This window comes from Cylas formicarius, unplaced genomic scaffold, assembly GCF_029955315.1.
Source record: "Cylas formicarius isolate icCylForm1 unplaced genomic scaffold, icCylForm1.1 PGA_scaffold_10__41_contigs__length_53128322, whole genome shotgun sequence".
Lineage (NCBI taxonomy): Eukaryota > Metazoa > Arthropoda > Insecta > Coleoptera > Brentidae > Cylas > Cylas formicarius.
This window is the reverse complement of record NW_026844214.1, coordinates 13,274,399-13,301,157: the sequence shown is the minus strand read 5'-3', so window position 1 is coordinate 13,301,157 and position 26,759 is coordinate 13,274,399. Positions and strand designations below refer to the sequence as shown.

Sequence of the window (26,759 nt, the reverse complement as noted above, 5' to 3'; positions counted from 1 at the left end):
CTCTGCTCCAAAAATACCCAGTTAGAAACGTCAACTTCATTAAAAACTGTTGCCAATCGAATTTCCGGTACTTACGGGTTGGGAGCGATCTTATTCTTATCTTATTATATCGATTCGCTCCCGTCAAAAGAAATTCGTGACTAAAGTAGCATTTATCAAATTTTAAGAGCGAAAATAAATCGCCGATGCATAAACTATTTTGCTTCTGCCACTCTAGGTTAGCATCAAAGAGTATAAGATAGAGGGGAAGGCTCCCGTTAGTGACAATGTTAAAAAGCGTAAAAGCCTCTAGTGATTGTGTCCAGTTAAGAAAACGGAAAACACGCGGGAAGTTTGAAAGATAAAATGTGAAAAAAAAATTATGTCAAAATACTTTTAATTTTTTTTTATTAAAATATAAAAAAAGTGCTGTTTCCGTTACAAGCTACTATAGTATTTTTGTGTGACGAATTACTTTAAACCGTCATGACAGTACTTTAGTACTTGGACACAGATAATATATGGCATTCGTAACAGTATACGCGATCTTCCCCTCTATCTTATACTCACCAAGACAAAAAAAAAAGTTAAGCCTCCTTAAATAAGTTAGTAGTTTTAAGTTTAAAATATTTTATGTTGGCGTTTGGGATTGGAGAAAACAAACACAATCAAAATATGTTTTTGTAGAGCGAAGTGTTGTTCAAGATGACCAAGCTGGTTAAGTTGAAGTAAGTATTAACAAGAACTTTATCTATGGCCAAGGATCATAAGTAAGGTTCGTAAACCTTGATGTATTTTTGGCTAAAATTTCTGTGTTAAAAAATAATTTTGTAATAAGAAATGACTGTGACGGACGAAATTACGCTGCCTACTGAAGAAGAACTTACTGTACAGGAAATTAATTTATCTGGTCCTGCCCTCAGGGCAGGGGCGTTTCATCTTGGCAAAGCTTGCGAGTTTGAGAATAATGTGAGGTTAATTATTACCTAATCTGCTTTGATAAAAACTATTTTTTAGGAATTTGTTCTTTGCCGAAACGAACTAAATGATGCCAGAGCATGTATAAAAGAAGGAAAGGCGGTTACAAGTTGCGCTTTAAACTTTTTTAGGCAAGTCAAAAAAACCTGTGCTGCAGAATTTATGCAATATGTAAACTGCTTGGATAAATCCAGTCCAAATCAGCATTTCGTTCCGTAAGTAACATTATGTAGTTAATTAAATTTATGTAATTTGTTTTCTTTCAGTTGTCGGAAGACCCAGGCGGTATTTGATAAATGTGTGAAAGATCAATTAGGTATTGACAGACCTCCCTATGATTATTATGCTAGAGTGCATGTGCATAAAACAGATCGTCCAAAACCGAAAGTTGAAGGCCCTACTGTGTATGAGGATGCTACACCTGCTCTGCCAAAGGATATAGAAAAACCACCAGCAAAGTATGGTTCTCGTTATCTTTTCCTATGGTAGAATTTGATAGCCATAGAAGGTTAATTTTTATTAGTAAACTTTGTTAGGATGGTATAAATGCAAAAATAAACAAGTAATTTATAAATAGTGTTAATTTTTTATTTTAATTGTTATAAAACTAAAGACACCAATTTTATGTATGTACCACATGCTGGGGGTAGGGTCCATTACCTTGAGTTGATTTATAGGTCTTACGATAAAATTAGGAAGGAAGGAGTTAAACCATTCTATCCCTACCTATTTTCTTTAGGTTTTGAGAAAAAAAATATTATTAGACAATGCATGGACTCCCAAGAATGTGCATTTTTTCCTTCATTTAATAATATAAACTTTTTGAAAATAAACGGCCAGGACTAGCTTACTTGCGCTATAAAATTAAGCTAGGTGGACAATATTACCTATTAAGTAAAACGATTCATCCGGTTTACACCTGCTGAAGTAAATATTAATCCATTTTTTTGTTTGCTTAAAGAAATGTATGGTATCGATTCGAAATTCCAAAGTTACTGTTTATTTTGAATAGACATGGCAGCGCCTAAACATTTATAAAATATAGGTTACCTATTATGGCCGCCTACTAACTAAATTTGCTAATTTTCTAAAAAACGAGATTTGTACTACTAGTGCAGGCAGGGCGTCTATATGTCTAACAGCTATATGAGTTTGAAACTTATTTTCAACAGTTTTTTTTTGGAAATTATTTAGACGTGAGTAAGTTCAATAAACTTACTTAACGTAGCCGAACAACACTAAGCGATTTAGCCTCCTCCACCATCGCCCTCCATCTAGTCTTGCTACTTCTTCCCAATTTCGTATATCCAACACATTATCGTCTCTTTCTACATCATCTTTCCATTTTTGTCTAGGCTGTCCTGATGACTTTCTTGCGATTGGTTTGCCACTGTAAATGATCTCCATATCGCTATTTTTCGAGCTGACTACGTGACCTGTCCATGCAAGCCTCCATGACTGTTTAATCATTTCCCTTATTTCAACACCGTTTCCTCCACTGAGTTGTTCCTGGATCTTGTATGTATTCACATATTTTCCTTAGAACTTTGTTGACCTTATTGTTCCAGGACCACCGGGATGACTATTTTATATGTACATATGTATGTATTGTAAATCTTCAGTTTTGCTTTTTTTTGCTAAATTGCGTGGGCGAAAAATGGCTGTATTTATTATCTTTACTTGTATATTATTTATTTCTTTGCTTTAACATTTATTTTTTGCTTTATAAAACATAACGATAGAGGTTTCTGCCAAAAATCACATTAAAATAGAAAATACGGATTAACAAAAAACCGTTGAAAATAGGTACAGTCAACATAGCCAATCGATGCAAAAATTAAATTCTGCATCTTAAAAAATAATTTTTTTTGAAAACGAATAAAAGGCAAACTGTTAAAAATATGGGTAAGTCTGTAAAAATTTCCCAAAAAATCAACATATCTGAGGCATAGTGGAAAATAGGTAGGACCCTTTAAACTCGTAATAAACTTTCCTCAGAAATCCAAAAATAAGATAATATACAGGGTGTTCTATTTAAAATAAGGAAAATATTTTTAACTGAAAAGAAATCTTGAATGAAGTTTTTCCTAACCCCAAAAACTTTAACGAATGGCTAGGGTGAGAAATCCGATATAACAGTGTTTCACAATGTGTTTTGTTGACCAGAGTATTTAATTTGATTTACCTGCTCGGTACGCGTATTAGTAGACGTATTTCAATATTTTCTTTACGCTGATCAGCAGAAACGAAGTCAGGTTGACCGGTTGATACGACTTTGGGTCTGGACATTCATGACAGAGCTGGCCGTTAAACGTTAAAAAAGTTCTGTTTATTATTTATAAGATTATTATAAGAGGGAGAATAGAAGTTTGAAAACAAAAGTTTTAGAGATTCAGCTCTCTTCTTTTTGTGTTTGTCAAAGTAAACAAATCGTAAAAGTAAGAAAAGCACCAATAACTTTTTTAAATGTAATACCCTGTATATTTTCCATCCATCCAATAGAACTTTTTTATTTCCAAAAATGTTTTCGATAAAAACAAGCATCAAAATAACAAAGAAAAATCTCTATATAAGGTGGCTGTGGAAATTATTACTACTTTAGATTTTCTCACTGTTGTTTTAGCAAAAAGGTCACGAAAAATACGAAAAAATTTTGGACGACGACATGGCTTTTTAAAAACTTTATTTTCAAAATGCAATTTGAAAATTACAGTTCCTCCAGCAACAGCAACATTCGGATGAAAACGTTGACATTATAGATTTCACGGTCTCTTCTTAGTACCGTCGTAGCGAAATACTGACATCACGGATCTCAATCTCATTGGTGTCATCATAGAAATCATTGTACATAACTTCTTCCTCCTTAAGAAGTAAACATAATGAGTTTGCTCCGATTGATCTGATTTATCAGGTCGATAGAATAGTTTGGATGGATTAGGGCTTCAGCGATCCCTAGAAAGAATATAATAATAATATTAGATATTAAACTCGTAGGTCTAGGCAGGCCAATTTCTTCAATCGGTTGTAGTTGATTTGCTGTATCCCTTAATTATATAGACTTTGCAGGTTAATTTGACCGATGTTCACCAATGGTTTCACAATTGCATCATTGGTTTCAATTCTTTAATGCAGACTACAGGGATTGTACGACCAAAAATATAGTGCGTTTATTGCTTTGGCATTTTAAGTAAAATTACAACAAGACCTTAACCGCAGACCTTCGCAGGACCGTGGTAAACCCCATTCCAAAAGATAATTATTCTTCATTAAGTTTGTCTTGCCTACGATGGACCATAACGAATATTTGTAGAAACGTGAAATTTTTATTTGAAACGTAATTGGACTGTTTTAAATTTGATTAAGCATTGATGCTGCGGGGTATTTTTGAATAAGTAGAAGCGTTTATTTTAACATCATGTGATATGTATCGTTCTTAAGAGTTTAATCTAAATTGTAATATGTTCGTATATATTACGGAGATATTTGACTGTGATTCTTCCAGTATGTATTTATGTACATGATTCTCGAGCTTTGACCATGCGAGGCTGATTTTACTGGACAGTTCAAAGTACCTATACTCTATTTATCTTACAGGTAAGTTTAAAAATAATCATTTTTGTCTTGTGTGCCTGTCGATTAACATTTTGCTTCTTGTAATTTTGTGTTTTCTACATAGTTCTTCAACTTGTAAACAACAACAGTCTTTTTTAGTACTATATAGACCATTGATTCTTAAGACTATTCAAAGTCAGTGGGGAATTGACCGAATGCTTCCGCGTTGGCAAGGGAGTAAGGCAGGGTAAGGCAGGGCTGTGTTGTGAGTCCACTTTTGTTTAACATCTATGGCGAGTGTATAATTCGTAAAGCCACAGAAAGTTGGGAAGGAGGTATCTCTGTGGGTGGTAGGACGATTAATAATCTTAGGTATGCTGGCGATACTACTTTATTTGCCAGCAACCAGCAAGAACTAATAGAACTGTTGCAGCGAGTCGAGACGGCTAGCCGCGAGGCAGGACTGACCATTAACAGATTAAAGACAAAGATAATGATTATCGATCAATCAAGAAATAATAGATAGAGTTCGTGTATCTTGACTCTTTCATAACGAATTCAGGGGGGGTCCACGGCGAAATTAAAAAGCGGTCAGCGGTTGCCAAAAAAGCCATGGCTATGTTGAGCAGGATCTCTAAGAGTCGAGATATAGCCCTGTCTACAAAGAAGAGACTCGTCACAACCTTGGTATTCTCAATTTTCCTTCATGCATCGGTGTGCTGCACACTCAAGGGGAAGTAGGAGCAGCAATAAAAACATGTGACATAGAACGTAATAAATTGTTACTTTATACTATTTTTTTTATGCACGTTTCAGGAATTGCACGGCGAAACAAATTGAAAACATATTTATATCCCGCTTGATAGTGTAGGTAGATAAAGTTCTAGGACGTTCCTCAAATGGTTACGGGTAAAGGTCTGCTAGGCAGGGTGTTCTATAAGGGGCTGTGGTTTCGGAGCAATAAACAGTAGGCAAAGTTAATGACGAGTTCGGTTGTAAAAGCACTATATTTCTGGCCCACGTATAACAGCAAAGCCTTTCCTTTCATAATTTTAGCACCGTTGAAGTAACTTTTCTTCCCAAGGTAATGCAAGTTTTTGGAATTCCAACGTATTTTCAAAGGGTAAAACATATACTCTTTGTTGCGTTACTTGCTCTGCAAGAGGTTGTGGTAATTCGATTTGATGACTTCGACAGTTATTTAGAGGCAGATTTTCAAGCAATTAAATTTATATTTTGGCATAATTATCGTATTATTTTGGATAAAACGAAACATGTGATGGAAATAAAAATGTTTAAACCTTAAAATAGGAACCTGATTAGCAAAAATTATTTTACTATCTATAAACGTTCCTTGAGCACCCAAACATTGGTAATAAGATAACGTATTATTAAATTTTGGTACTTCATTTACGTCAGATATTAATTTTAAGTAATCGATCATTAGTAAGCGCAAAGAAACTTATCTGGCTTTAGCAGTCCAGTATAATTTGGGATGAAATACTTTGAAAGGTTATATACCACAGATTATTAATTGTATTATCAACAAATTTTTTTAATATACGAATCCTTAAGTTTTGATTGAGAAATAGTGTTGAAATCGTTAAATTAAAATTTTCAAAAAGTTTTCAATACATTTTTCTGATTTTTCCCAAGGCATCGTTATAAAATTTTGCATCATTCGAGTCAAGAATGCCGAAAAGCTATTTCTGTACTTTACCTACTACATTAACCAATAATCTTTGTGATTTATAACGAGGCTGAAAGTTCTTTAATTAATTTCGTGCTAAATTCATTAAATAATCGGTTCTTAATAATAAGCTTTCGGCAAAACCATGATAAGACGGGTTGTTTGGGTATCCTTTGAAATTTGTTTCATAATCATATGAAAATGGATTTGTATGTTAATTAATTGGTCATGCATTACTTAAGTCCACAAAATGAAGGAATGTGTGTTTAGTAAAAATTAAATTAGAAAGGCTTTATATATAGGAAAAAGAGTATTTTTTAAGAAAATTAATTTTACATCTTCGCTATTTATCAGCCGAGGACCCAGAGTTGCCAACGTCAATGCTCCTAGGATGCTTTTTAATTTATCCTTTTGATGTAAAATAAAGTGCGTAAAGATTTTTGGGGCCTATAAATTGCTTTAAGAATTTAATTATGTGACAGGATCAAGTTTTACCAAAATTCTAGTATTATTGAAAATATTTGTAATTTGGAATTGGAGTCGATTAATGTCTCTTTTTGGTACAATTAGTTGATTTTTATAATAAAGGCCGATTTTGAGAAATTTGAGCGGGTCGCAGAATAATATCTGACAAAGCATTTATTTTGTTTTGGGAATTGTTGCCTAAAATTGATTCTTATTAGTTCGAATTTAATTCGGGTAATTCGTCGGCGTTTTGCAAAAATTTGGTCCATGCTTTTACTACTACCTACAGGGTTTCGCGCAACGGCTTGATTCTGTTTTCTTTTTTGATATTTTAGATTGCAATAAAATTATTCAAGTTTGGGGCGCCAGCGACATTGAATTAACGGTTTTGTACTTTTCGCGAAACTTCTAATGAATTTTTGGTATTGACCGAGCAACTCTAAGACTTGTTTAATTTCTTTTTATGTACTCGGTATCGTGAATTTTTTAATGGCCTGGACTTTTTTAGGGTTTGCTTTGATGCCTTCATATATTACTACCCATTGGATTTTCAATTTTGCATCGCCTTATTTTGAAAATGCAAGGAATATGTTCTTGGCAAAAACGTACTAAAAATAATTATATTGTCCATATGAACCATACAAATTTAATTCTGAAGATCTTTAAGAACTTTGTAACACGTTGAAAAGTGCTCTCCGCATTCTTCAATTTCAATGACATCGGTAGATATTCATAACGTCCGCGTTTCACAGAACACGTAGTTTTTTTTTTATCGAATTTTGTGCCATTTCAATCTGGTGTAATCCGCTCGGGAGGTCCAAAGTCGAAAGATCGTCCTAACTTGTCGAGTAATCAGAAATATTTGGAATAGGGTATCGATCATCAATTGTTTTAAGATTGAATTTACGATAATCGATTATTATGCATCACTTTTGTATATTTGAAGCATTGATTTTTTTGGAAGGATTCAAATTGGAGAGCGGCAAGGGCCCGTTGAAGAGCAAATGATATCTTTTTCTAACGTTTCATTTATTTGTTTCCTAACCTCGCCTTTATGGGCGTAAAGGTAGGGATATGATTTTGTATGTACCGAGAGTTTGTCCGTAGTTTTCATTTCGTATCAAACTTTGGATGTAAATATAATCACTAAATTAGATTGTTCGCTGCTCTCCAGAGTTCAGAGTTATATCGAATTTGAGGGAGATTTTTGAAAATATTTACTTTTATCGAATTTTTTGATGGTTTCAAAAAAATATATTTAGAATTCTTCCTATATAAACGATTCTATGGGAATTGGTTGTAGCAAGGTGTTCATCGTACTTTTTACAAAACTTCTGGATTCCTCCTGTCTAGGTTTTTGCTGAGTCGAACTTGCTAATGTTTCGCCAATCATCCTGTTGGCTTCTTCAGAGCTTGACTGAAACTGGCTCGCCTTCTATTCTGTACTTGCGTACATATTGTTTGAGGGGGCGGAGCTAAATGAGGGGCATAAACACCGTCTCGGACGACTGATTCCCATATTGGTGATAGGTAAAGACCTGAGTCGCGGTTAAGATTGTTAGGTTATTTATAGATTTCTATAGACTCTCGGATTTTTCGTTGGTAGAAGAATTGATTACATGCAAGAATTTTAGTTTGATCGAATAAAATTGTATGTTCGGTTTCGTGATTGTGTTCGGCAACTGCTGATGAGTTTATTTTATTTGTCTTAGTCTTAAGGCTCTTTAATGTTCGTTGAGCCTAGTTGATATTATTCGTCCGGTCTCTCCAATGTATTCTCTGCCGCATATGCATGGAATGCTGCAAACTGCTGGCCTCTCAAATGGAATTTTGTCTTTGACGAAGATGTTGAGAGATTTTTGAACAAGTGGTAAATCTGGTTTTTGACGTTATATTTCTTTAGAACTTTTGATATGTGGTCAGTGATGTTTTGAATGTAAGGAAGGACCATAGTGATAAGTGTAGGATTGCTTTTGACCTCATTGCTAATGGAAGGTTATGGTGAACTGTATTTTGTGATGAAACGCCTAATATATTTAATGGAAATTATTAGAGAGAAGAGCAGAGGTAATTCTGACTCGGGGTGAGACAATTTTTGGGCTCTGTAAACAAGAGTTGATAACCGATAGGTTTTCTGTAAACACAATAATTTTCTATTGATGAGAATAGCTAAGAATGGGAGTTTATTATTAGTTTCCAACGTAATGGTAAAACGCATGTTGGGGTGTATAGAGTTTAAATGCCTAAGAAAATCCACTAGGGATTCTTGACCATAAGGCCAAATAACAAAAGTATCATCGACGTAGCGTTTCCATAATTTTGGATAGTGGAGAACGCATAGCTGTTCCCGACGTTTGTTCAAAAATTTGACCGTTATAAGAAAAATATGTTCCAGACAAGACTACTAAGACTGCGGCCTGCCAGTTTTTCTTCAATACACTCGAAAATGTGTTCATTTAATTCCACACTTGCAAGGAAAGCGTAACCATTAATTAAGCTTTCGCATCTGTTGATAAACTCATTTATGCTATCACAGAGTTGAATGTTTTGAACAAATTCCAATATAATTCTTCTATCATTTTTCCTGACATTTTTTATTCTCTAAAGTTAGATTTTTAAAAAATACACTGATTTCAGATTTTTGGTCACTACTGAATGCATTTAAATATTCACAGGTGTTTCTGATTTACAATTTACTATTAAAAGGGATTGCAAATGTGTTTCTGTGAAACAGCGGATCTTAGAGGGGAGAAAGGAAAAATCGCATGTACGAGTTTCCTCTGCGACATACATACACAAATTGTAAACTTTTCGTTTTTCAATTACCGAGCTCGCAATCCTACTGCACCAATTATGTTCAGGCGACGACAAGATGGCTTTTTAAAATAGTATATTATGCAACAAGTGCGGTAAACGTCATTTGACTCACGAGTTTATTTGACACGAGCGGAGCGAGTTTTTAATAAACGAGTTAGTTTTTGGTTACATTTTCGCAAAACAACACGAATATATTCACTGACATGACAGTCAGAATTGACAAACGTCAAAATTCAAAGCATGGAAAATATCTCCGAAAACATCCGATTGCTCCCAAATCCGTACGGTAAAAACCCGAAAATGTCCGAAGTGGCTCGGATTCAAGGGAAACGAAACTGACGTGGTAAAGTGACGCTTCCCGCACGCTAGATCGATGGGTAATTAGGTATTTTACAGACGGGAGTAGAAAAACTTTATTTTCTAAATGAAATCTGAAAATTACAGTTCATTTTTTCGAAAAAAAAAAAACGTCAAATACAAAAGTTGTTCTAAAAATATGCTAGATATATATTTACATATACAGGCTGTTGCAGAAATCACCCACAGATAAAAGTTATATATTTATATATATATATATATATATATATATATATATATATATATATATATATATATATATATATATATATATATATATATATATATATATATATATATATATATATATATATATATATATATATATATATATATATATATATATATATATATATATATATATATATATATATATATATATATATATATATATATATATATATATATATATATATATATATATATATATATATATATATATATATTATAAGCTTAATAAAATCCCCTAAAAATTCTGCATATTTCTTGTATATGTCGTATACCCAAATCCGATAGTGCGGTAAACGGCATTCGACCCACGAGTTTATTTGACACGAGCGTAACCCCTTCGGACATTTCCGGGATATTACCGCAGGGCTTGAATTTTGACGTTTGTCAATTCTGATGGTCATGAATGTATTCGTCTAGTTTTGTAAAAGTGTAGCTAAAAACTAACGGTCGTAGAAAAAGTATAGTATGCAACAAGTTTGGTAAACTTTTTAGTATCACTCGTTTCTTAAACACTCGCTCCGCTCGTGCCAAATAAACTCGTGACTCAAATGACGTTTACCGTACTTGTTGCATAATACACTATTAATATTACGTTTAAGTTAACAAACATTTCGAAAACTATTGAATTTAGGTATATGACACAGGTAATAGGATATAATAGTAGACGAAATGTTCGCTTCTCTAGGCTATGCTGAATGTTTGTTGGAATTTATCATAAATTCGATGAAAGTTTGTTTGAAATGTGCATTCGGGGTTTAATTACACCTAGTTCCCTTTGAGCCAATTTAGCCCTCTTATTTGGTTTAATAAAAGTTTCCAAAATTCATTGTTTTTCTCTTTGCAAAAAAGGCACTTTATATATGATAAAAGAACTGTTGCAGTCAATTATAAAGAAACATTTTTTTTCTCCTGACGAACTATTTCACAGGCACTTAAGATATTAATTATAAATTCTAGAATATTATTTTACTTTTGAATATTGCTTTTGTGTTAAAAGCAACAACAAGAACTATCGGATTTGGGTATAGGACATATGCAAGAGATGTGCAGAATTTTTGGGGGATTTTATCAATTTTATTTTTATATTTTTTTATACTTATATATTTTTTATATTTTTAATTTTATTATTATGCACATATAAAAATATATCTCGCAAATAGCTTACTGTTTTTTGAACGACTTTTGTATTTGACGTTTTTTTCCCAAACGTTAAATAAAAAAGGTAAAGTTGAATAACTACGTACATAATATAAGTATATAATTCTATGAATATTTAAACGCAAATCTTGAACGATTCGATATATAAAAAATTAAAATCATACTGTAAATGAGTTTGTTTTGCATTTTATGTAAAAAAGTGAGATATCTGGTTTGGAATGATAGCAGTTATATATTTATATTAAGTTCTATCAAATGAACACAAAACATACAAACATACAAAAAAATCATTTGTGTTTCATATTCATACTCACAAAAGGAAACCCTAAAACGTTGTAATCAAACTTATACTCATAATTCTTTAGAATACTCTCTGCTCTATTGGTACCACGTAAAATACAAATTTTGCGTAGCTTCCTACAAAGACGTTTTTACTTACGAAGTTAAAGTAATTTTTGCAATATACACGAAAAAAAAAATAAAGAAGTGATAATGTTTAAGTGATAATAATAAATTAACTGAAAATGGGAAAGGGTATCGAAACGTAGTAATGTCAGCTACTGAGTAATTATGTGTACTTATTTTATAAAGATAAATAACAAAATTTTATTAATGGCATCCTAAGTAATAAGCGCTTGGTTTAGTAAATTCGGGAAAATTGTGCAATAATAATAACCGGTAAAGTCGAAATGCTTCACTCTTTTTACTTTTAAATTCTTTTATTCTTCATATTTCAGGTTAGGATAAAGATATTGACAAGCGGTTTTCACTGGCCTGATGGGACCTCATTTGACTATCTGTCCACGGTGAAGTCATACCGTTGCATTTATTATTTTTGCAAAAAATATATTTTTTTGCGAATATATCAGAAAATGCCACCTGGTGGCAAACAGCAATGGTGTCACATATAGCACGATTGATAGCCCAGTAAAAGCATTTTTTAAAGACTCCATGTGTATTAAAATGCGTTAAGCCTTTGTATGTTATATTATGACATTATTAACGAAAATGTCCGAACACCCCACCACTTTGCTTTAGAGCAAACAGTATTAAACAAAAAAGATTAAAATTTGTCATAAACTATATTAGAAATTTTTGTAGAAACAGTTTTAAAAATCTTGAAGATTTCCAGCACTTTCGCTTGGCTGAATTACTTATTTTTTTTTTTTTTGCAAATTTCTATATGTCCGACCCTTCGCTCGGTACATTTGAGTACATTCAAAGTCAAGAAACCCTTTTAAATTTACTTTTACTGACTGAGAGTGTTAAATCAGCGCAAATCACGTGGGACATTAGGGCGTCCGCCAAAAGCCACAGGGAAATGCAAGTCTGGATACCAGGGTTATTCAATTAGCAGCGCATATAGCCGCCAAATGGATTTGAAATTGCTTTCTAAATCAATAAACAAAAAGGACAGCGTTCAGGTGTATAAAAGGCGTACGTCTGATCCTGGATAATTCAGTAGGTTCTGTTCTATTGTTAAAGTGCTGCGTTTATATAGCAAAAGGTACGTATCTGATAAAAATATTAAAATAATTTAAAGACTGTTTGGATTAACTGATACATTTAAAATATTATATTGTTACATATACAGAGTTCGTATTTTCGTGGTCCAGAATTTCCTTATTTTAAGTAGAACATTCTGTATATGTTTAAACTTCTCCGACCAGACATTTAAAATTATCATTGTTTATTATAACAATTGCATCTTTTTCAACGTCATTTCAAATCGGGATAATTCCGGACTTAACATATTTGCGGTTGATTTCCTCGTACAACTTTAGTGGTCTGTGTTGCTATTTTAAAAACAGAGTGATGAAAAAATCATCAATTCATTAACGCCAGTTCCGCATTTTTGAGAAATGTTATTCGAAAGTAAAGTCCACCTTAAAAAATGCACTATATTATAAAAAGTTATTTATTGCAGAAAATGAAGTTTGCAAACAGCCAGTTTGTTGCAATCCTTATTGTCCTCAGCGTATTGTTCTACATGTTTTCTGTAACTGAAGCCACTTATAGAAAACCCCCATTTAACGGGTCAATATTTGGGAAAAGATCTGGACTGAATACCGGTAAGAATATTCAGCTGCTAAGACGTTATATTAAATGAGTATAAATTTAAATTTTATTAAGATACGAGCCGTAACAATCTATATGTTTGCATGTATATGTTGGACAAGCTATATTTATATATTTTATGTTGATTACTATTTAATTAATTGTTGGATAATCGAAAAATACTCACAACTATATATCGGAACATGTTGTGCTTTTCCTCACATTTCTTTAGTTTTGTCAGCCTGAAACATACGAGCAATTAGTATGTCATCAACAAGAATTACTACGCCTAATTTGAGTATAACCGTCAGTTTTATTATTAGTAAAATACAATAATAGTGCGCGGAAAACCCGGAAAAGTGCGAGAAAGTACCATAAAAGGAAAACAATGCGTGAAATGCCTTGTTATAAGATGTTTAATAGGCACTTCTTTACGATATAAATTCTCTTTTTTTTTACTTATACGAGTAAAGACACCGCCCAAGACATGATCGTCAGCATACTTTACCACAACTACGTGCTAAATTGCAAGAAATATAGGATTAGTCTGATTCTGAATTCTTTGAAGATCTAGAATGCTTAATAGAATTCATCAATCTGCCATCCGAGTTAAAGGCGACGTTACACGCAAATGTTAATTTGCTAAAAAAACAATTTGTTCCAATATTTAGTTAGTTTAGTCAGCATAATTTTTTCGAACATAAAATATATAACTAAGTCGTAAAAATAATACATCATAAAAAAAGTTGGTAATTTCATATTTTCAATTATAAAAAAATAATTTCAGTTAACTGCAATTTTATTCGCTACTGAAAATTAAACGCGAATTGATCGCAGTTGAAATTTCAGAATATGAAGCGGCGAGTAAGGCTCTGTCGGCAATGTGCGAAATAGCAAATGATGCGTGTCAGTCATGGTTTCCATCCCAAGAAAAGTGAAGAAAAGGCTACCCCAACTACTTCGAAAATTACCTATATACGACAATAAGAATTATGTCAATTTTCTAAAATTAAAATAATCCACAATCAAACCTTAGTAGTTAATAACATTCACGTGTCCTTTGCTCCAGGATAAAAAGATAACCAAATAATTAAGCAACAAGTTTCATAAAAACGCCATTTTATTCACACGAGTGGCTGAAGAAGTTTATTAATGTGTTGCATAGTATATTACATCGCCAACATATTCACTGATTGACGTGATCAAAATTAACGAACAGCAAATGACTAAAATGTATCGAAAACAAACCTGTGACTAAAATACCGGAAATTTAAGAAGCGACTCACGACCATGGGTAACTAAGCAGACGTCTTAAGGTGAGTAAGTACTTTAAATTATTATAACTAATTTTGCAATATTTTTCTACTTTAGTCACGCGTTTGGGAGCGTAAATTTTTGCAAAATTTAGCCTCTGACGCACTTTTGGGACGAAATTACCATATTGATAAAAGAAATATTCATCTCTCGTAAGATATAAGAGGGAAACCCCGAAAACTATAAAGGTATTAACTTAATCAATACTTATCTAAAACTTACCACGACTAGCAAACTAACTCACCGATAATGATGAATATTGAAGATAAACAACAAGACTATAGACATGGCTGATTTGGCACTGATGCTATATTTGTTGTAAAACAACTATAGCCGAGCAGCAGTATAATAAATCCGTGCTCTTCTGCTTTATGGACATTCAAAAAGCTTAAGATCCGGTTGAGCATGTCTATAAAGGCGTGGAAGGGAAGAGGAAGGGCGCTCTGTATTAAACAGGTTCTATGAATGACCGTTAGAAAAGCAACGTCCGGTACTTATACCGTACTTATATACAAAATGGAAACAGTAATGGCAGATTTGAAATTCACAGCAACATTTGTGATCAACGGCAATAATGTGGTGTTTAATAACACTGAAAATGTGGCACATTATTTAAGTATAGACAAATATTCACTATCTAGCATACAATAAGCATATTTTTTGAGCACTTTTTTTATAGATAGATTCGCAAGATTCGCGAATACAGTTTTCATGTTTACTTTTTAAATACTAACTTGGCTAGGGAACATATTACAAGCGATTCAAGAAGAAAATGTCAAAAGCAACATTTTATTAAACTCTGTGTGTTGTGAGTTTGTAAAAATTTTAGAGACTAGAAGCATTGCTAATGTTGCTGAATCCATTTATGCTATATTAAAAAAAAAGGTCATTTATACTTACCAACTTCAAGTAAATTTTTATAAGCCCAGTAAGTAAGCTCACCTGATATCTCCTATATTTACTTCTCTGTCTCTTGTTTTATTAAATATTAAATAGTTCGAAACAAACCTAGTGGGTACCGTTTGGGTAGGGCTTTAATCGCGCTCTATCGAAATAAAAAATAAAAATATCTCTAATAGCGTATATATTTGAAATACAAAACGGTTTCAATTAGGGCGTATATTTATCACAGTCAAAATAGGCATTAAAAAATATTAAATGATGCAAAAAAAAAGAACGCGATTCCAATTTATCAAATACACTGTTATACACCCAAAATGCGAAATAATGGATTTCATCAAAACTATTTGAAACAAACAAATCAGTGAATTTTTTTTATAATGAGTGACTTACTGTGAACCTAGCCCCCTATTCTTGAATTTTGGGGAACCGAACTTGGGTACTCGGGAAATGGACGTGGTTCACTTTAAAACGGCAAAGTCGTATTCTTGAAAGTGACCAGAGAAAACGAACTGCTGCTAAGATTCTGATCTCGAAAGTTGAAATTTTGTTTATTGGTTCTGTGTGTGGTTTTATACAATTGGATTAAAAGACAACATGGATGCAGAATATTTTAATAATGTCATGAAAATGAATGTATGAAATAATGATAAATGTGCTAGCTCAAATAAAATTTGTCTCGGAAAATTTGTGCGGTGAAATAGTGGACATAGTATGTTACTGTGCCAATACGATTATCGGCCTAAACAGTAATTCCATTCAAACCATTCAAAGGATATACATTCAAATTGACATTTGCATAACACACAAGTAACACTGTGCATTGTGTAAAAGTGAACTAGCTTCCCTGGGTACGTTCCCGGGAAAGCTTCCTTTCCCGACATTACAAGAATAGAGGGCCCGGAGAGCATATAGAGGGATATTTTCCTTACTTTAAAGCAACGTTGCTGCTTTTATTCGCTCCGGGTGGTTTTAAATTCAGTAAATTAAGTTTAAAATATTTGGTCCACAACTAGAGTCTTTCTATAGGGAAAATAATTTTATTTGTGGAGATTTTTTTTACTTTAAAGAACTTTAAATATGTATTTCGAATATTATTTTTAATTCTGTTATCCAAAGTATACAGGATGTTCGGTATTTTTCGTAATAAACTTTAATGAATGAATCCGGACTCCATTCTGATGCTGAATCAATATTTGGTTCTGTCAAATTCGATTTGTATTTTTCGTTATTTTATTTGTGTTGTAGTCGTAATTTGAATATTTTTGGGCGTCCTCTATCAAACAAAGTTGTTGTTTGGTCAAATTATTGTGTCACTGTTTTTTTTTTTTAATTCTAACAAACAAATAATTCCACCTGTACTCAGAAAAATCTAGTTTGACCGAATAAAAAATAAACAAGTCAAAACATTATTTTTTTACTCTGAGTTATTAAGCATTTGTTTATCTGGATTATTTAAATGTTATGTTAAATCAAAGTCCAAAGTACAAATCTGAAATAAATTCCGAATTTTTATGTGTACGGTAATCTGCAGGTATGTATTTGAAAACATTATATTATTTTTCAAGAAGTGATGTTTATAAGCACACATCCAGTTTTTTTTATGGAGACAACACTGCCTACTACTTTTACCTCATTTTTGATCAAAACAGAAAAAAAAGGTGTATGATCTGAAAATTTTACAAATAATTGATATTGTTTTGTTTTATAAACATGAAAAGTTCTGTAACAGTCGCAACTTTTGAAATCGAATCTACGCGATGTTGCCAAGTATATAAATTTTTTTCTTAGAGGTCGAAACTTATTTTAAATGAAAATAATATGTTTTTGTTTAGTTTTTGAAATGTAGACGATTTAATAATTAAATAAAAACTTTTTCATTTAAAATATAAACGTTCTGTGACATTAGAAGCTAACAATAAAGCCTTGTCAACTGATAAAAAGTGATTCCAAAAAAACCCAGATACAGAAGAACGACAGGGGCCTCTGAAAAGAATACCATAAAAACTTAACATTATTGTCCATTCGATCAAACAAAGTAAATTGTGCTTTACTTTTTATAAAACTTCTGGATTCCTTCTGCGTCAGCTTTTTCTGAGTCGAATTAGCTAATGTTTCGCCAATCATCCTGGTGAAACGTTAGCAAGTTCATCAACAAAAACAGACGCAGGAGAAATTCAGAAAGTTTATAACAAGTATTACAGTAGCCTGTGGAAGTTTCTTTAAAAAAAAAGTGTTACTTTTGTTATTGTTGGGTGTTCTTAGATAAAACATCTAAACCCTAAATATATTCTACAAGACCGAGATTCACTCATTACATTATATTATTTGAATTCTATAACACGCTACACATTGGTTTATATTAGTTCAAAATTTGTGTGAAAAAACTGAAACATTCCAAAAATTTCGTAATTGTTGTTTTTGGGCGCTGTTCTGGCAGTTAATTTAACAAATGCAATATGTAAAATTGTATATTAAAAGTAAGGAAAATTGGTTAAAATGAGACAAATAAAAATGCCTATAAAAATTGATTGCATTTTCAAATCTGGTACCACAAACTTATCTACAGGTTGAAATGACATCACATAATCTAATAAGTGGATCTGAACCTCAAAATGCTATTTTTTGCAACCCAGCAGCACGAGTGACAGGCAGGCAACCACGATCTCTATCAAAACCAAAGATTGTCAAATGATCAGGGCACGTTTGCGTCAAGGTAATTTGAAAAAATAGGTACGTCGTAAAACCCGTACAATGAAAATTAATTAATAACAAAGGTGGAAATTCTTAGATGTTTATTAGTTGAAGGATCAACAAGATATGCTGGTTCCAGATTAACTTATTATTTACAACTGCACTGCAACTGACATATTGCTTAAAGACGTCGGCAACTGCTGTCAAGACAACAAGCTTATTTCTAACGATTAACACCATAAGCAATCTAACAAAGAAAGACGTTTGAAGTTTATTCCATAACCATTAAACTATCAAATAAGAATATGGCACACACGTTTTTTTAATTTATAAAATTGGCAATATTCGTGCTTAAAACGAATCAGGAGATGTTTGTTGCATTAGTAGCCAAAATATTATGATCGCTTAATTTGTTTTTTCACATTTGACCTTATTAAATAGACCGAAGATTTGGAAACCCAAAACCTTATGCCTGCCTTACCGCTGTCATTACTCGCGAATTTATTCTCCGATTGTTGCGCTGCTGCCAATAATGTTCATCCCACCTGCATAAGCGATAATAAAATATTATTCGTAGCTCTGTTAACAGTCTTTGTGGTGTGTCTTTTGTGGAAAACATTAGTGAATCCAGATAGTCATGCAATGCCACGAATAAGCGCATGCATGCCACGAATGTCAGTTTTGTCCGTTGTTCTATCCAAACGCAATTTTTTGAATATAGCCTTGAAATTGAAAATGGATTTTTGGATTATTGGCTATTTTCAGTAAAAGAGGTCAAAGATGGAATTATTCGTTATAAAGAATAACTCGGAAAGTAAGCATGCGCCATTAACTTTTAATTAACCTTTATCTTCTTAATTATAATCTTAATGTAAAATTAGTGGTAAATTAATGTCAATGGTTGCTTGCACGAATCCACCATAAACTGTAATGTGGAAAGCCTTTGTTTTGCAGAAAGATAAAGGTCTACTGCAGAGGCCCATAACTCCAAGAGCATTCTTGCATTGTTGCAAATGTTGTAAGAGGCCTTGTATCCATAAACTGTGTTGCTTGTTGGTGAGTTTTCAATATATAGATAAAAGTGTGCTATATTGTTTTATCTTTTATGAATCCATAAAACGAACTATTTTTTAAACAATATCAACTAACTAAAACTATGAACATGAAACTCTTATGAAAACAAAGATTCACTTATTAAATTACATGATAATCATGTCAATAACCCCCTGCGTTTAACAAAATCCTCAGTACTCCCTTTTAAAAGTTTATAGAAAACAACTTATTCTTGAGAAAAAGATTTGAAGAACTTACTGACTAAAAATCTCCAAATATTTCGCGATTTTAAGCTAGCCTATCATCCAAAATTGCAGAACATTCGCAGACAGTGGAGCAACATTTTTTCCAGAACATTGCCAATAACAAAAACGGAAACGATTATTTTCAACCATTTTCTAAAAAGTTTTATCCGTAATTCTTACGGTTTACACGTTATTCTAGTTCTGTGGAATTGGAAATATGGTGCCTTAGATCCTTCAAGAAAGTAAACATCATACCCGCGAATTCTTTTTCAAGGACAAACTTTGGAATTTTAATTTTCAGATTGGTGTTAAGTACCCAACAAAACCGACACTTCGCGGGTTTTTTGGATACGTCCTGCATTAAATAACAGCCCACTCCGGTTTCACCTCTGAAAAATTCTGAATCAAAAAGATGCATGTGCCGGGAAAATTTCTCACCTGGTAAACTTGCTATTGACCGGCAACGACGGGTGTTCAGTCTTCATGAAAGCGATAATGTAACAATCCTCAATGTGACCCCAGCGTCTAAGGTTCACAAAATCTCTACTACTGACTAAACCCCCAGCTCCATTCGTAGATATCTGGTAACAAATATCTGTGTGTTCATCGATGATTTGTATTTTGTGAGATTCTTTAATGGCCGGATTCCATTTGGGAAAGTCTTGAACCTTGTAATAGAGCTCCTCTAAAAGGAACTTTGAAGAAGCATCCACCTCTGCCTTGAATTTGGTTATTACAAATAAAATTACACTTTCGTTTTTCTATAAAATGGGGAAGTGAAGAACACAATAAGTTAAAAAAATCACTACCTCCAGCTTAAATATTTTCCCAACTTTTGGAACATTTCTGGTGAACACTTTGTCCTGTCCCTGTTGGCGTTCAAGTTTCCAATCTGACTCTTGCACTAAGTCCCATGCATTTTGAAAAGCCATTGCGGCCCTACTTTGGTAACCTTCTTCCTGCGACATATAAACTCATTCACTTTAAAATCAAAGTTAAATAGGATACCTATGTGCTCCTTAAACAACTGAAGTTGAATAAGAAAAGAAAAATTATGTAATTTTTGTCTCTTTATATCATGTAAAATTCACAAGAACTCGTTAATACAGAGTGTAAAAGACAATAATTTAATGCCACTTGGAAAGAACTACATATTTTACATTACACTATAAAATTTTCAAACATTCTATTTTTGGGTATAGTAGTTGCTTGCAGTAATGCAGAAACCTTTTTTTTATTAAATATTGAACATCGCCTCACAGAATATTGTAACCCAACTATATTATGATTTGTTAAGTTCACCCTATGAACTGAATAAATTTGTTAAGTACACAAATTTTGTCCCCACAGATTCATAATGTTTCCTTAATGTTTAACTTAACATGAGATTACATTAACATGGCTAACAGGCAGTAAAATTAATCTCACACAATCTCTGGCACAAAAATTTACATATAATTTGATTTCTCACTTTGTGGTTTAATAAAATAGAAAAATTTTGTACCTGTTCTCCAGTTAGTTTGACCGAAGGATATGTTACATGCATAGCCTCATTTCTGTAGAGGGAACCTTCTGGAGTGCCTAACGGGGAATAAAAATTTCCCACACTTTCAGTGCACATTGAAGGAAGACCTTGGACATAACTTCTAATCAATGGTGCCCTCTCAGACTCTGTTGATGCTAAATATTTAAGTCAATTAATAACAATGTTTCTCGTTTCTAAGAAAAATCTCAATTTCTATCTTGATAATATCATTAAGTTTTTTCTTTCTGTTCAACAAAAAGAGCTAGTTTCTGAAAAAATTTTCACACAAAATTTAGTTCTAGCATTACTTGGGGTCCAATATACAGATGGGATAGTATGGGGATATCAAAAACTATAGGAGATGCAGGGTTGTTTAAATTAGGAAGCTTTTAAAGAATTTTATGATAAATTTATTGTTTCTGAGAAATTTGTGCCATTTTATCTGTAAAGCACAAAATCCGCCAACCATGATCCTGGGACCAGTACATTATTATAAGAATATGATGACATAAAAGAAAACATTTGTTTTCAAGATACACCATAGATTTTTAAATGTTCTTATGGGCATCATATTAAATACTTTAATTATTAGATAGATAGATTGGATTAGATTTAATGATGTATCATATGATGACTTTATTATCATTAGTAGGGTCACAAAAGCAAAATTTGATTTTTTTATAGTAAGCCTTGAAACAAAAGTTGATTGGATACACTGAACAAGTATTAAATTTATTGTAATTAAAAATTGAAAAGTCAATAACAAAAATAACAATTTTGGTAATTAAAATCTTTGATGTTTTACAATTTTAAAGCAGAAAACAGTCCCATATAAATATTTTTACTTTTAACAACCCAATCCTTATCTCCCTTTTTTCCTTGCTAAAACTTGGAGAATATGTCAACAGTAAATTAATAAGAAATTCCCGATGTTACATCAAATATCAACTAATTCAGAACTTTGAAATTCCTTCAAATTCGTGCATACATGCCAGCATCTACGCGTGAAAACACCTGTAGTTCTTTATTAAAAAAAAAAAAACAATAATTTTATATCTAGATCAGTATCAGCAGTCGGCGTGAATACGCGCGTCTCTGCTCCATTTCCCTTAAATCGATAATAGTGAGAGAGTTAAATCAATAATTTAAGAAATTTTTGTGGTTTGTATGGATGATATCCTTGAGTGCAGTAGTAGATGGTATATAGTAAGTTACACGTATCTCTCAAACTCAGGGGCAAGACATTGTAGACTTTGTGTAAATAAGAAACCTTTGGGTTTTGGCCTTGGTAACAGCAGGCAACCACAGCAGACCCTCAGTGATACCATGGGTTTGATACATATTGCAACATTGGTTGTCGTAGTGAGTGGGGATAGTTTTCCTTGAGAGTGCATGATTTTCAAAATATACTTCTGAATGACATTTAATTTCTGCAAGAGGTTACTATACAAGAGTGAAATATTTCCAACAAAATTTCTTTACTTACTAATTCCATTGGAATAACTTGGAATTATTTACTAATTACATTGGAATAAATAAATAAATAATAATTCGAATTTATGTTGTTAATGATAGTAATATTTAGAGATTTATGGCAAAAGATGTTCAAACAAATGTATACCTAACTGTGGAACCCAAAACATTGTTAAGTACATCTGGTGTGATCGTTTGAAATGCTTCTAAAATTAGTAGCCTTAATCCTTCTGTTTGAAAATTACTTTAGTACACATAGTTTTTGATTGCAGCCCCAAAGACCAAAGCCGGGAAAAAACTTATATCAGGTGATCATGCAGGTCAAGAAGCCACTGAATGTGTACCTATTCATTTGCTAGAAAACCTATTCAATAGATATTCTTGAACTATTAAAACAAGTTTTGATACACTTGGAAATTTGTTTCTAGAGTATTACTATGACTGAAAATGTAACACTTAGTACTAAATTGTAACTGAAGTTAAACTGTCAATAAATTGTTACTTTGTTCACCACTTCTTCATAGCAATAATTAAACTGTCAAAACATTTATTTCTCCAAATGTCTGTTGAGAGTGATGATATAAAAAAAAATCAAATTTTGCTGTTAAATGACTATGTATCTCATATGGTTTCTGATAACCCCATGCTATCCCACCCTTATATTGGACACACTGTCATTATGAAGTCCATACTTATCAGGTATCTGCTTGCATGAGTTTCCTGGGGTATTACTCTAAAGTCCAAAAACCATGCCTCACCCCATGATAAAATAAATGAAGCGAGAACTAACAAAACTTCAAAAACCGGTTGAGATGAGTGTGGCCACTAAAAACAAATATTTTTTAAAGGGATTTGAGAAACTTAAATGCAATACCACTCACATCATACATAAATACTTTTCCTATCAGGAACGCACAACTGAAAGAGGTTGACAACTAGAAAAAGGTATTAATGAACATCAACCCTTAATTAACTTGCTGCACATACTTACAGATATTATAATCCAATGATTTATATACAATAGCGCATAGAAAAATACTAGAACTAAAAATCTACCTAGTGCTACTAAAACTATGTCGAATAGAGAAGTACGGATATTGTAATGCACAATTTGTTGCTCTAGTGCATTCATTATATTTTGACCCTTCAACTATAAAAAAAAATTGGAAGTCTAAACAAAATTTCCTAGGTACACATGTGGTTTCTAACTTACCATAATACATATAAGCCACATAAGTGATATAAAGAGCACATCAAACGTTACAAATAAGCAAAAAAACCTTCTAACATTTGACATCCTCCCATCAAGCCTTTGTCCAGCTAAAAGATCTTCAGAGACAATGCAATCACGAATGGAAGATATTGTGTTGATGCTGTGCGAATGTGCTGCAAAAAATTCATGTTGTTTGGAATTTATTAGTTGTTTTACTTACAGATTTGGAGAGCAGACGGTACATTTTCATTTTGATAGCTTGGAAAATTACCTGCATTATAGTCAGTGGACATATTAATAATTTTGCCTCATACAAACTGACAGCAACGAGAAAATGTGTGTTTTTTATCATTAATTAAATCAAATCATGTTTTTTTACTAAACTACATATTTTCAACAAAATTCATCAAATGTTTACATTAGCTACAAATTCATAGATCTACCCAAAAATTAGACAAACCCACAGTTCAGTGAACAAGGAAATAAAACACGTATCAAAAAGAAAACAATCTATTGTGTTAAAAGATGATATTGCGTTGATTTAGAGACGTAGAAATTTAGTTCAAAAATAAACTGCTATTTTTCGTATGTTTGTTAATGAGCGAATGACCCGGGCTGAGGCAAGAATGGTAAACCTAATTAGGTTTACGAGTCTTGGAGTTAAGGTACTGCATAGAATACAACATTTTTGTGGTCTGTGCATCGCTTACAGTCGCGTTCTATGTGTGAAGAAAGAAGAAAAAATTATTATCACAGACCACTAATATCTGTTATCAAGGATGGCTCCATACTAGGTAAATATAAGAATGAATTAAAAACAGTTCTTTTGAAATTAAATGTCGTTTGCCTAAATATAGAAACTATTAGACGTCATAATTTTAAGCATTCACCAATCATGACATGTAACTATCATGTCACCCATTTCAAAAACGTTACTTAAATTAACCTCTGAACTTTTAATGCTGAGAGAACAACCGATAATGTTAAAGTAACTGTTCTGTGGAGTGAATGCGCACATTTTGATCTGTCAACGTCAAAGTTTCAGCTGATTTGTACAGAATGTCATGATTTACAACAAATCTTCGAAAGTTCAATTGATATTGGAATAGGTTTTGCAATGTCAGTAAATCCCGGTAAGTTTCTTCCAATAATAATGAAAGAATATGCGATATTTAATTTTTGTTCTAGATACTCGTCCTGAACTTTATGAAGAAGTTAAACTACATCAAAACACCAGAGAAAGAGAAAAGTTAGTTATTTTTTGTCAAGTTCATTGTCTATAAAGACATTTTTTTAGGTATGATAATTTAGCAGACCTCTATGCAGTGATTAATACTCTGCAACAGCTTGAAAAGGCATATATCAGAGACTGTGTAACTCCAAAAGAGTATACTGGGGCTTGTAGTAACTTATTGCTGCAGTATAAAGCAGCATTTCGTCAAGTCAAAGGAAATGAATTTCCCACAGTTGATGCCTTTGTCAAAAAATTTAGGGTAAATTAAAAAAGCTAAAAGAATAAGTAAGGATGAACAAGTATTTTTTCTGATTATAGCTTGATTGTCCAGCAGCATTAGAAAGAATTAAGGAAGATAGACCTATCACTATAAAAGACGACAAAGGCAATACCAGCAAATGCATTGCAGATATTGTGTCATTATTTATAACGTTAATGGATAAATTGAGGCTAGAAATCAGGGCAATGGATGATTTACATCCGGAATTAAGAGATTTAGTTGACACTATGAATCGATTGAGTATCTTGCCATCAGACTTTGAAGGCAAGCAAAAAGCTGCAGAATGGTTGGCAACATTGAACGATATGCAGGCTTCAGATGAACTATCTGAGGCGCAAGTGAGACAATTATTGTTTGACTTGGAAAGTTCATATAGTGCATTCAATAAAGTGCTTCATAACGCACCTTAGAAAGAATAGTATAGAAAAATTAATTATCGGTGGATTAAACAAATCATCATGTATGTTTGGTATTGTAATTGCCAGTCTTTCCCTAAAATATCGTATATAAAGTATGGTTTCTAGTTAATTGTTTCATTTTGCCCCATTTACCTTTGACATTTTGAGTTTTTCTAGAAAACGTTTTGCATGTGTAGATTTTCAGATACAATATATTAAGTTTGCATAGTCAAAATTACTGATATGTACAGTGCTAAGAGGTAAAGATAAGAAAATGTAAACGCAATATCTGTTGCATATTACTCATTAAAATAAATGTACCTACTAATTAACATGCAAAATATTGTATTTAACTATTATACACCTAATATGTTGTTGGGGCATGGGGTCATCCTAAAATATACTAGTATAGCAAGCAATGTTGGGTTCAAATTGAAAAAAACAAATAAATATGTCCGCCTTCAGGTCGACTTATTAGTATTAATTTGGTACGCCCCTGGATAGTTTTATTAGTTCATCATCATAAATACTACTCATTGTGTGCAAGTGTGTTCCTCTTCCTTTCTATACAGCGATTAAATTCTTTACTTCTAAAGCGCTTTTTGGGAATTCTATTTCTATGTTACAGTTAAATTGCTGCAGATAATCTGCTATACTTTTTATAGCATTGTGATAAGCAATGATGTTTAATAATTTTGAAAGGTCAACAACTGATTTTCGTAAAGCAAGGGAATGTTAAATTGCTACGGCTGTTACTTTTATACAGTGAACGGCAAAAATATGGAACGAATTCATTTAAAAAACAGGTATTGGATTTTAAGAAAAAGGTTAGTAAATAGAAAATATACAGGCAGGGTCAAAAAGTAGAGGTCGATACAGAGTTCCTTTTTCTAAATATTTCAAAAATTCATCTCGTATACCCTATACCTATTTCTTACTTTTTGTGAGCAAAAGAATAAAAAACAGAAATTTAATTTTCAAATGAACATTCGACGTAGTAGTAGCGTAGTAGTATGTAGTACCAATAAAGTTTTTAACATTGCTATTAGTAAAGAAAAAGAAATGGTAGAAAGGGATCAATAGAATGGCCTGCAATGTCTCCAGATATTATAGTCTACAAAATTTTGATGATTTAAAATTTATAA

The 26,759-nt window shown here is 32.4% G+C and overlaps 4 protein-coding genes and 1 long non-coding RNA gene across 9 annotated transcripts; 4 read left to right on the top strand and 1 right to left on the bottom strand.

Annotated features, from left to right (window-relative positions):
- The first annotated feature begins 732 nt into the window (after window positions 1–732).
- LOC132703061 (NADH dehydrogenase [ubiquinone] 1 alpha subcomplex subunit 8) lies at window positions 733–1,531 on the top strand. The gene is made up of 3 exons (XM_060672106.1): window positions 733–948; window positions 997–1,172; window positions 1,224–1,531. Exons 1-3 carry the CDS (start codon window positions 820–822, stop codon window positions 1,444–1,446), a joined length of 528 nt encoding a protein of 175 aa, XP_060528089.1. The 5' UTR covers window positions 733–819; the 3' UTR covers window positions 1,447–1,531.
- A 2,126-nt stretch (window positions 1,532–3,657) lies between these two features.
- LOC132696734 (steroidogenic acute regulatory protein-like) lies at window positions 3,658–24,140 on the bottom strand. 5 transcript variants are annotated; one of them, XR_009618076.1, is made up of 11 exons: window positions 23,923–24,140; window positions 23,703–23,875; window positions 23,481–23,639; window positions 23,371–23,424; window positions 23,182–23,314; window positions 20,996–21,171; window positions 20,301–20,450; window positions 19,930–20,210; window positions 19,747–19,880; window positions 13,473–13,527; window positions 3,763–3,909 (listed from the first exon to the last, which is right to left on the bottom strand). XR_009618076.1 is itself a non-coding variant. In XM_060661752.1 (10 exons), exons 1-10 carry the CDS (start codon window positions 23,993–23,995, stop codon window positions 3,821–3,823), a joined length of 1,371 nt encoding a protein of 456 aa, XP_060517735.1. In that variant the 5' UTR covers window positions 23,996–24,140; the 3' UTR covers window positions 3,658–3,820. The 5 variants fall into 5 exon arrangements, 3 of the variants coding, with proteins under 3 accessions (XP_060517735.1, XP_060517715.1, XP_060517726.1); XR_009618077.1 differs by lacking the exon at window positions 3,763–3,909 and adding an exon at window positions 13,147–13,230; XM_060661752.1 differs by lacking the exon at window positions 13,473–13,527 and having other exon boundaries at window positions 3,658–3,909; window positions 23,974–24,140.
- Window positions 4,757–5,496, top strand: LOC132696765 (uncharacterized). Its single transcript, XR_009618082.1, has 3 exons — window positions 4,757–4,881; window positions 4,943–5,268; window positions 5,326–5,496. It is a non-coding gene; the product is annotated as an uncharacterized LOC132696765 (long non-coding RNA).
- On the top strand, window positions 11,364–14,822 carry LOC132696756 (SIFamide-related peptide). Its single transcript, XM_060661768.1, has 3 exons — window positions 11,364–12,734; window positions 13,155–13,299; window positions 14,135–14,822. The coding sequence occupies exons 2-3, from the start codon at window positions 13,158–13,160 to the stop codon at window positions 14,221–14,223; spliced, it is 231 nt and encodes a 76-aa protein (XP_060517751.1). The 5' UTR covers window positions 11,364–12,734; window positions 13,155–13,157; the 3' UTR covers window positions 14,224–14,822.
- A 534-nt stretch (window positions 24,141–24,674) lies between the features above and the next one.
- On the top strand, window positions 24,675–25,744 carry LOC132702110 (vacuolar protein sorting-associated protein 28 homolog). The gene is made up of 4 exons (XM_060670553.1): window positions 24,675–24,835; window positions 24,891–24,951; window positions 25,000–25,195; window positions 25,255–25,744. Exons 1-4 carry the CDS (start codon window positions 24,820–24,822, stop codon window positions 25,624–25,626), a joined length of 645 nt encoding a protein of 214 aa, XP_060526536.1. The 5' UTR covers window positions 24,675–24,819; the 3' UTR covers window positions 25,627–25,744.
- The last annotated feature ends 1,015 nt before the right edge of the window (window positions 25,745–26,759 follow it).

Excerpts from the sequence above, each read along its gene's own strand:
- LOC132703061 (XM_060672106.1), top strand. The coding sequence starts at position 820 with ATGACTGTGACGGACGAAATTACGCTGCCTACTGAAGAAGAACTTACT. Across the intron at positions 949-996 it reads CTTGCGAGTTTGAGAATAAT|GAATTTGTTCTTTGCCGAAA; the intron begins GTGAGGTTAATT and ends ACTATTTTTTAG. Across the intron at positions 1,173-1,223 it reads CCAAATCAGCATTTCGTTCC|TTGTCGGAAGACCCAGGCGG; the intron begins GTAAGTAACATT and ends GTTTTCTTTCAG.
- LOC132696756 (XM_060661768.1), top strand. The coding sequence starts at position 13,158 with ATGAAGTTTGCAAACAGCCAGTTTGTTGCAATCCTTATTGTCCTCAGC. Across the intron at positions 13,300-14,134 it reads AAGATCTGGACTGAATACCG|AATATGAAGCGGCGAGTAAG; the intron begins GTAAGAATATTC and ends TTGAAATTTCAG.
- LOC132696734 (XM_060661732.1), bottom strand. The coding sequence starts at position 23,995 with ATGTCCACTGACTATAATGCAGGTAATTTTCCAAGCTATCAAAATGAA. Across the intron at positions 23,876-23,922 it reads ACCGTCTGCTCTCCAAATCT|CACATTCGCACAGCATCAAC; the intron begins GTAAGTAAAACA and ends AATTTTTTGCAG. Across the intron at positions 23,425-23,480 it reads ATCATTGGATTATAATATCT|TTGTCAACCTCTTTCAGTTG; the intron begins GTAAGTATGTGC and ends ACCTTTTTCTAG.
- LOC132702110 (XM_060670553.1), top strand. Across the intron at positions 24,952-24,999 it reads AACACCAGAGAAAGAGAAAA|GTATGATAATTTAGCAGACC; the intron begins GTTAGTTATTTT and ends ACATTTTTTTAG. Across the intron at positions 25,196-25,254 it reads CCTTTGTCAAAAAATTTAGG|CTTGATTGTCCAGCAGCATT; the intron begins GTAAATTAAAAA and ends TTCTGATTATAG.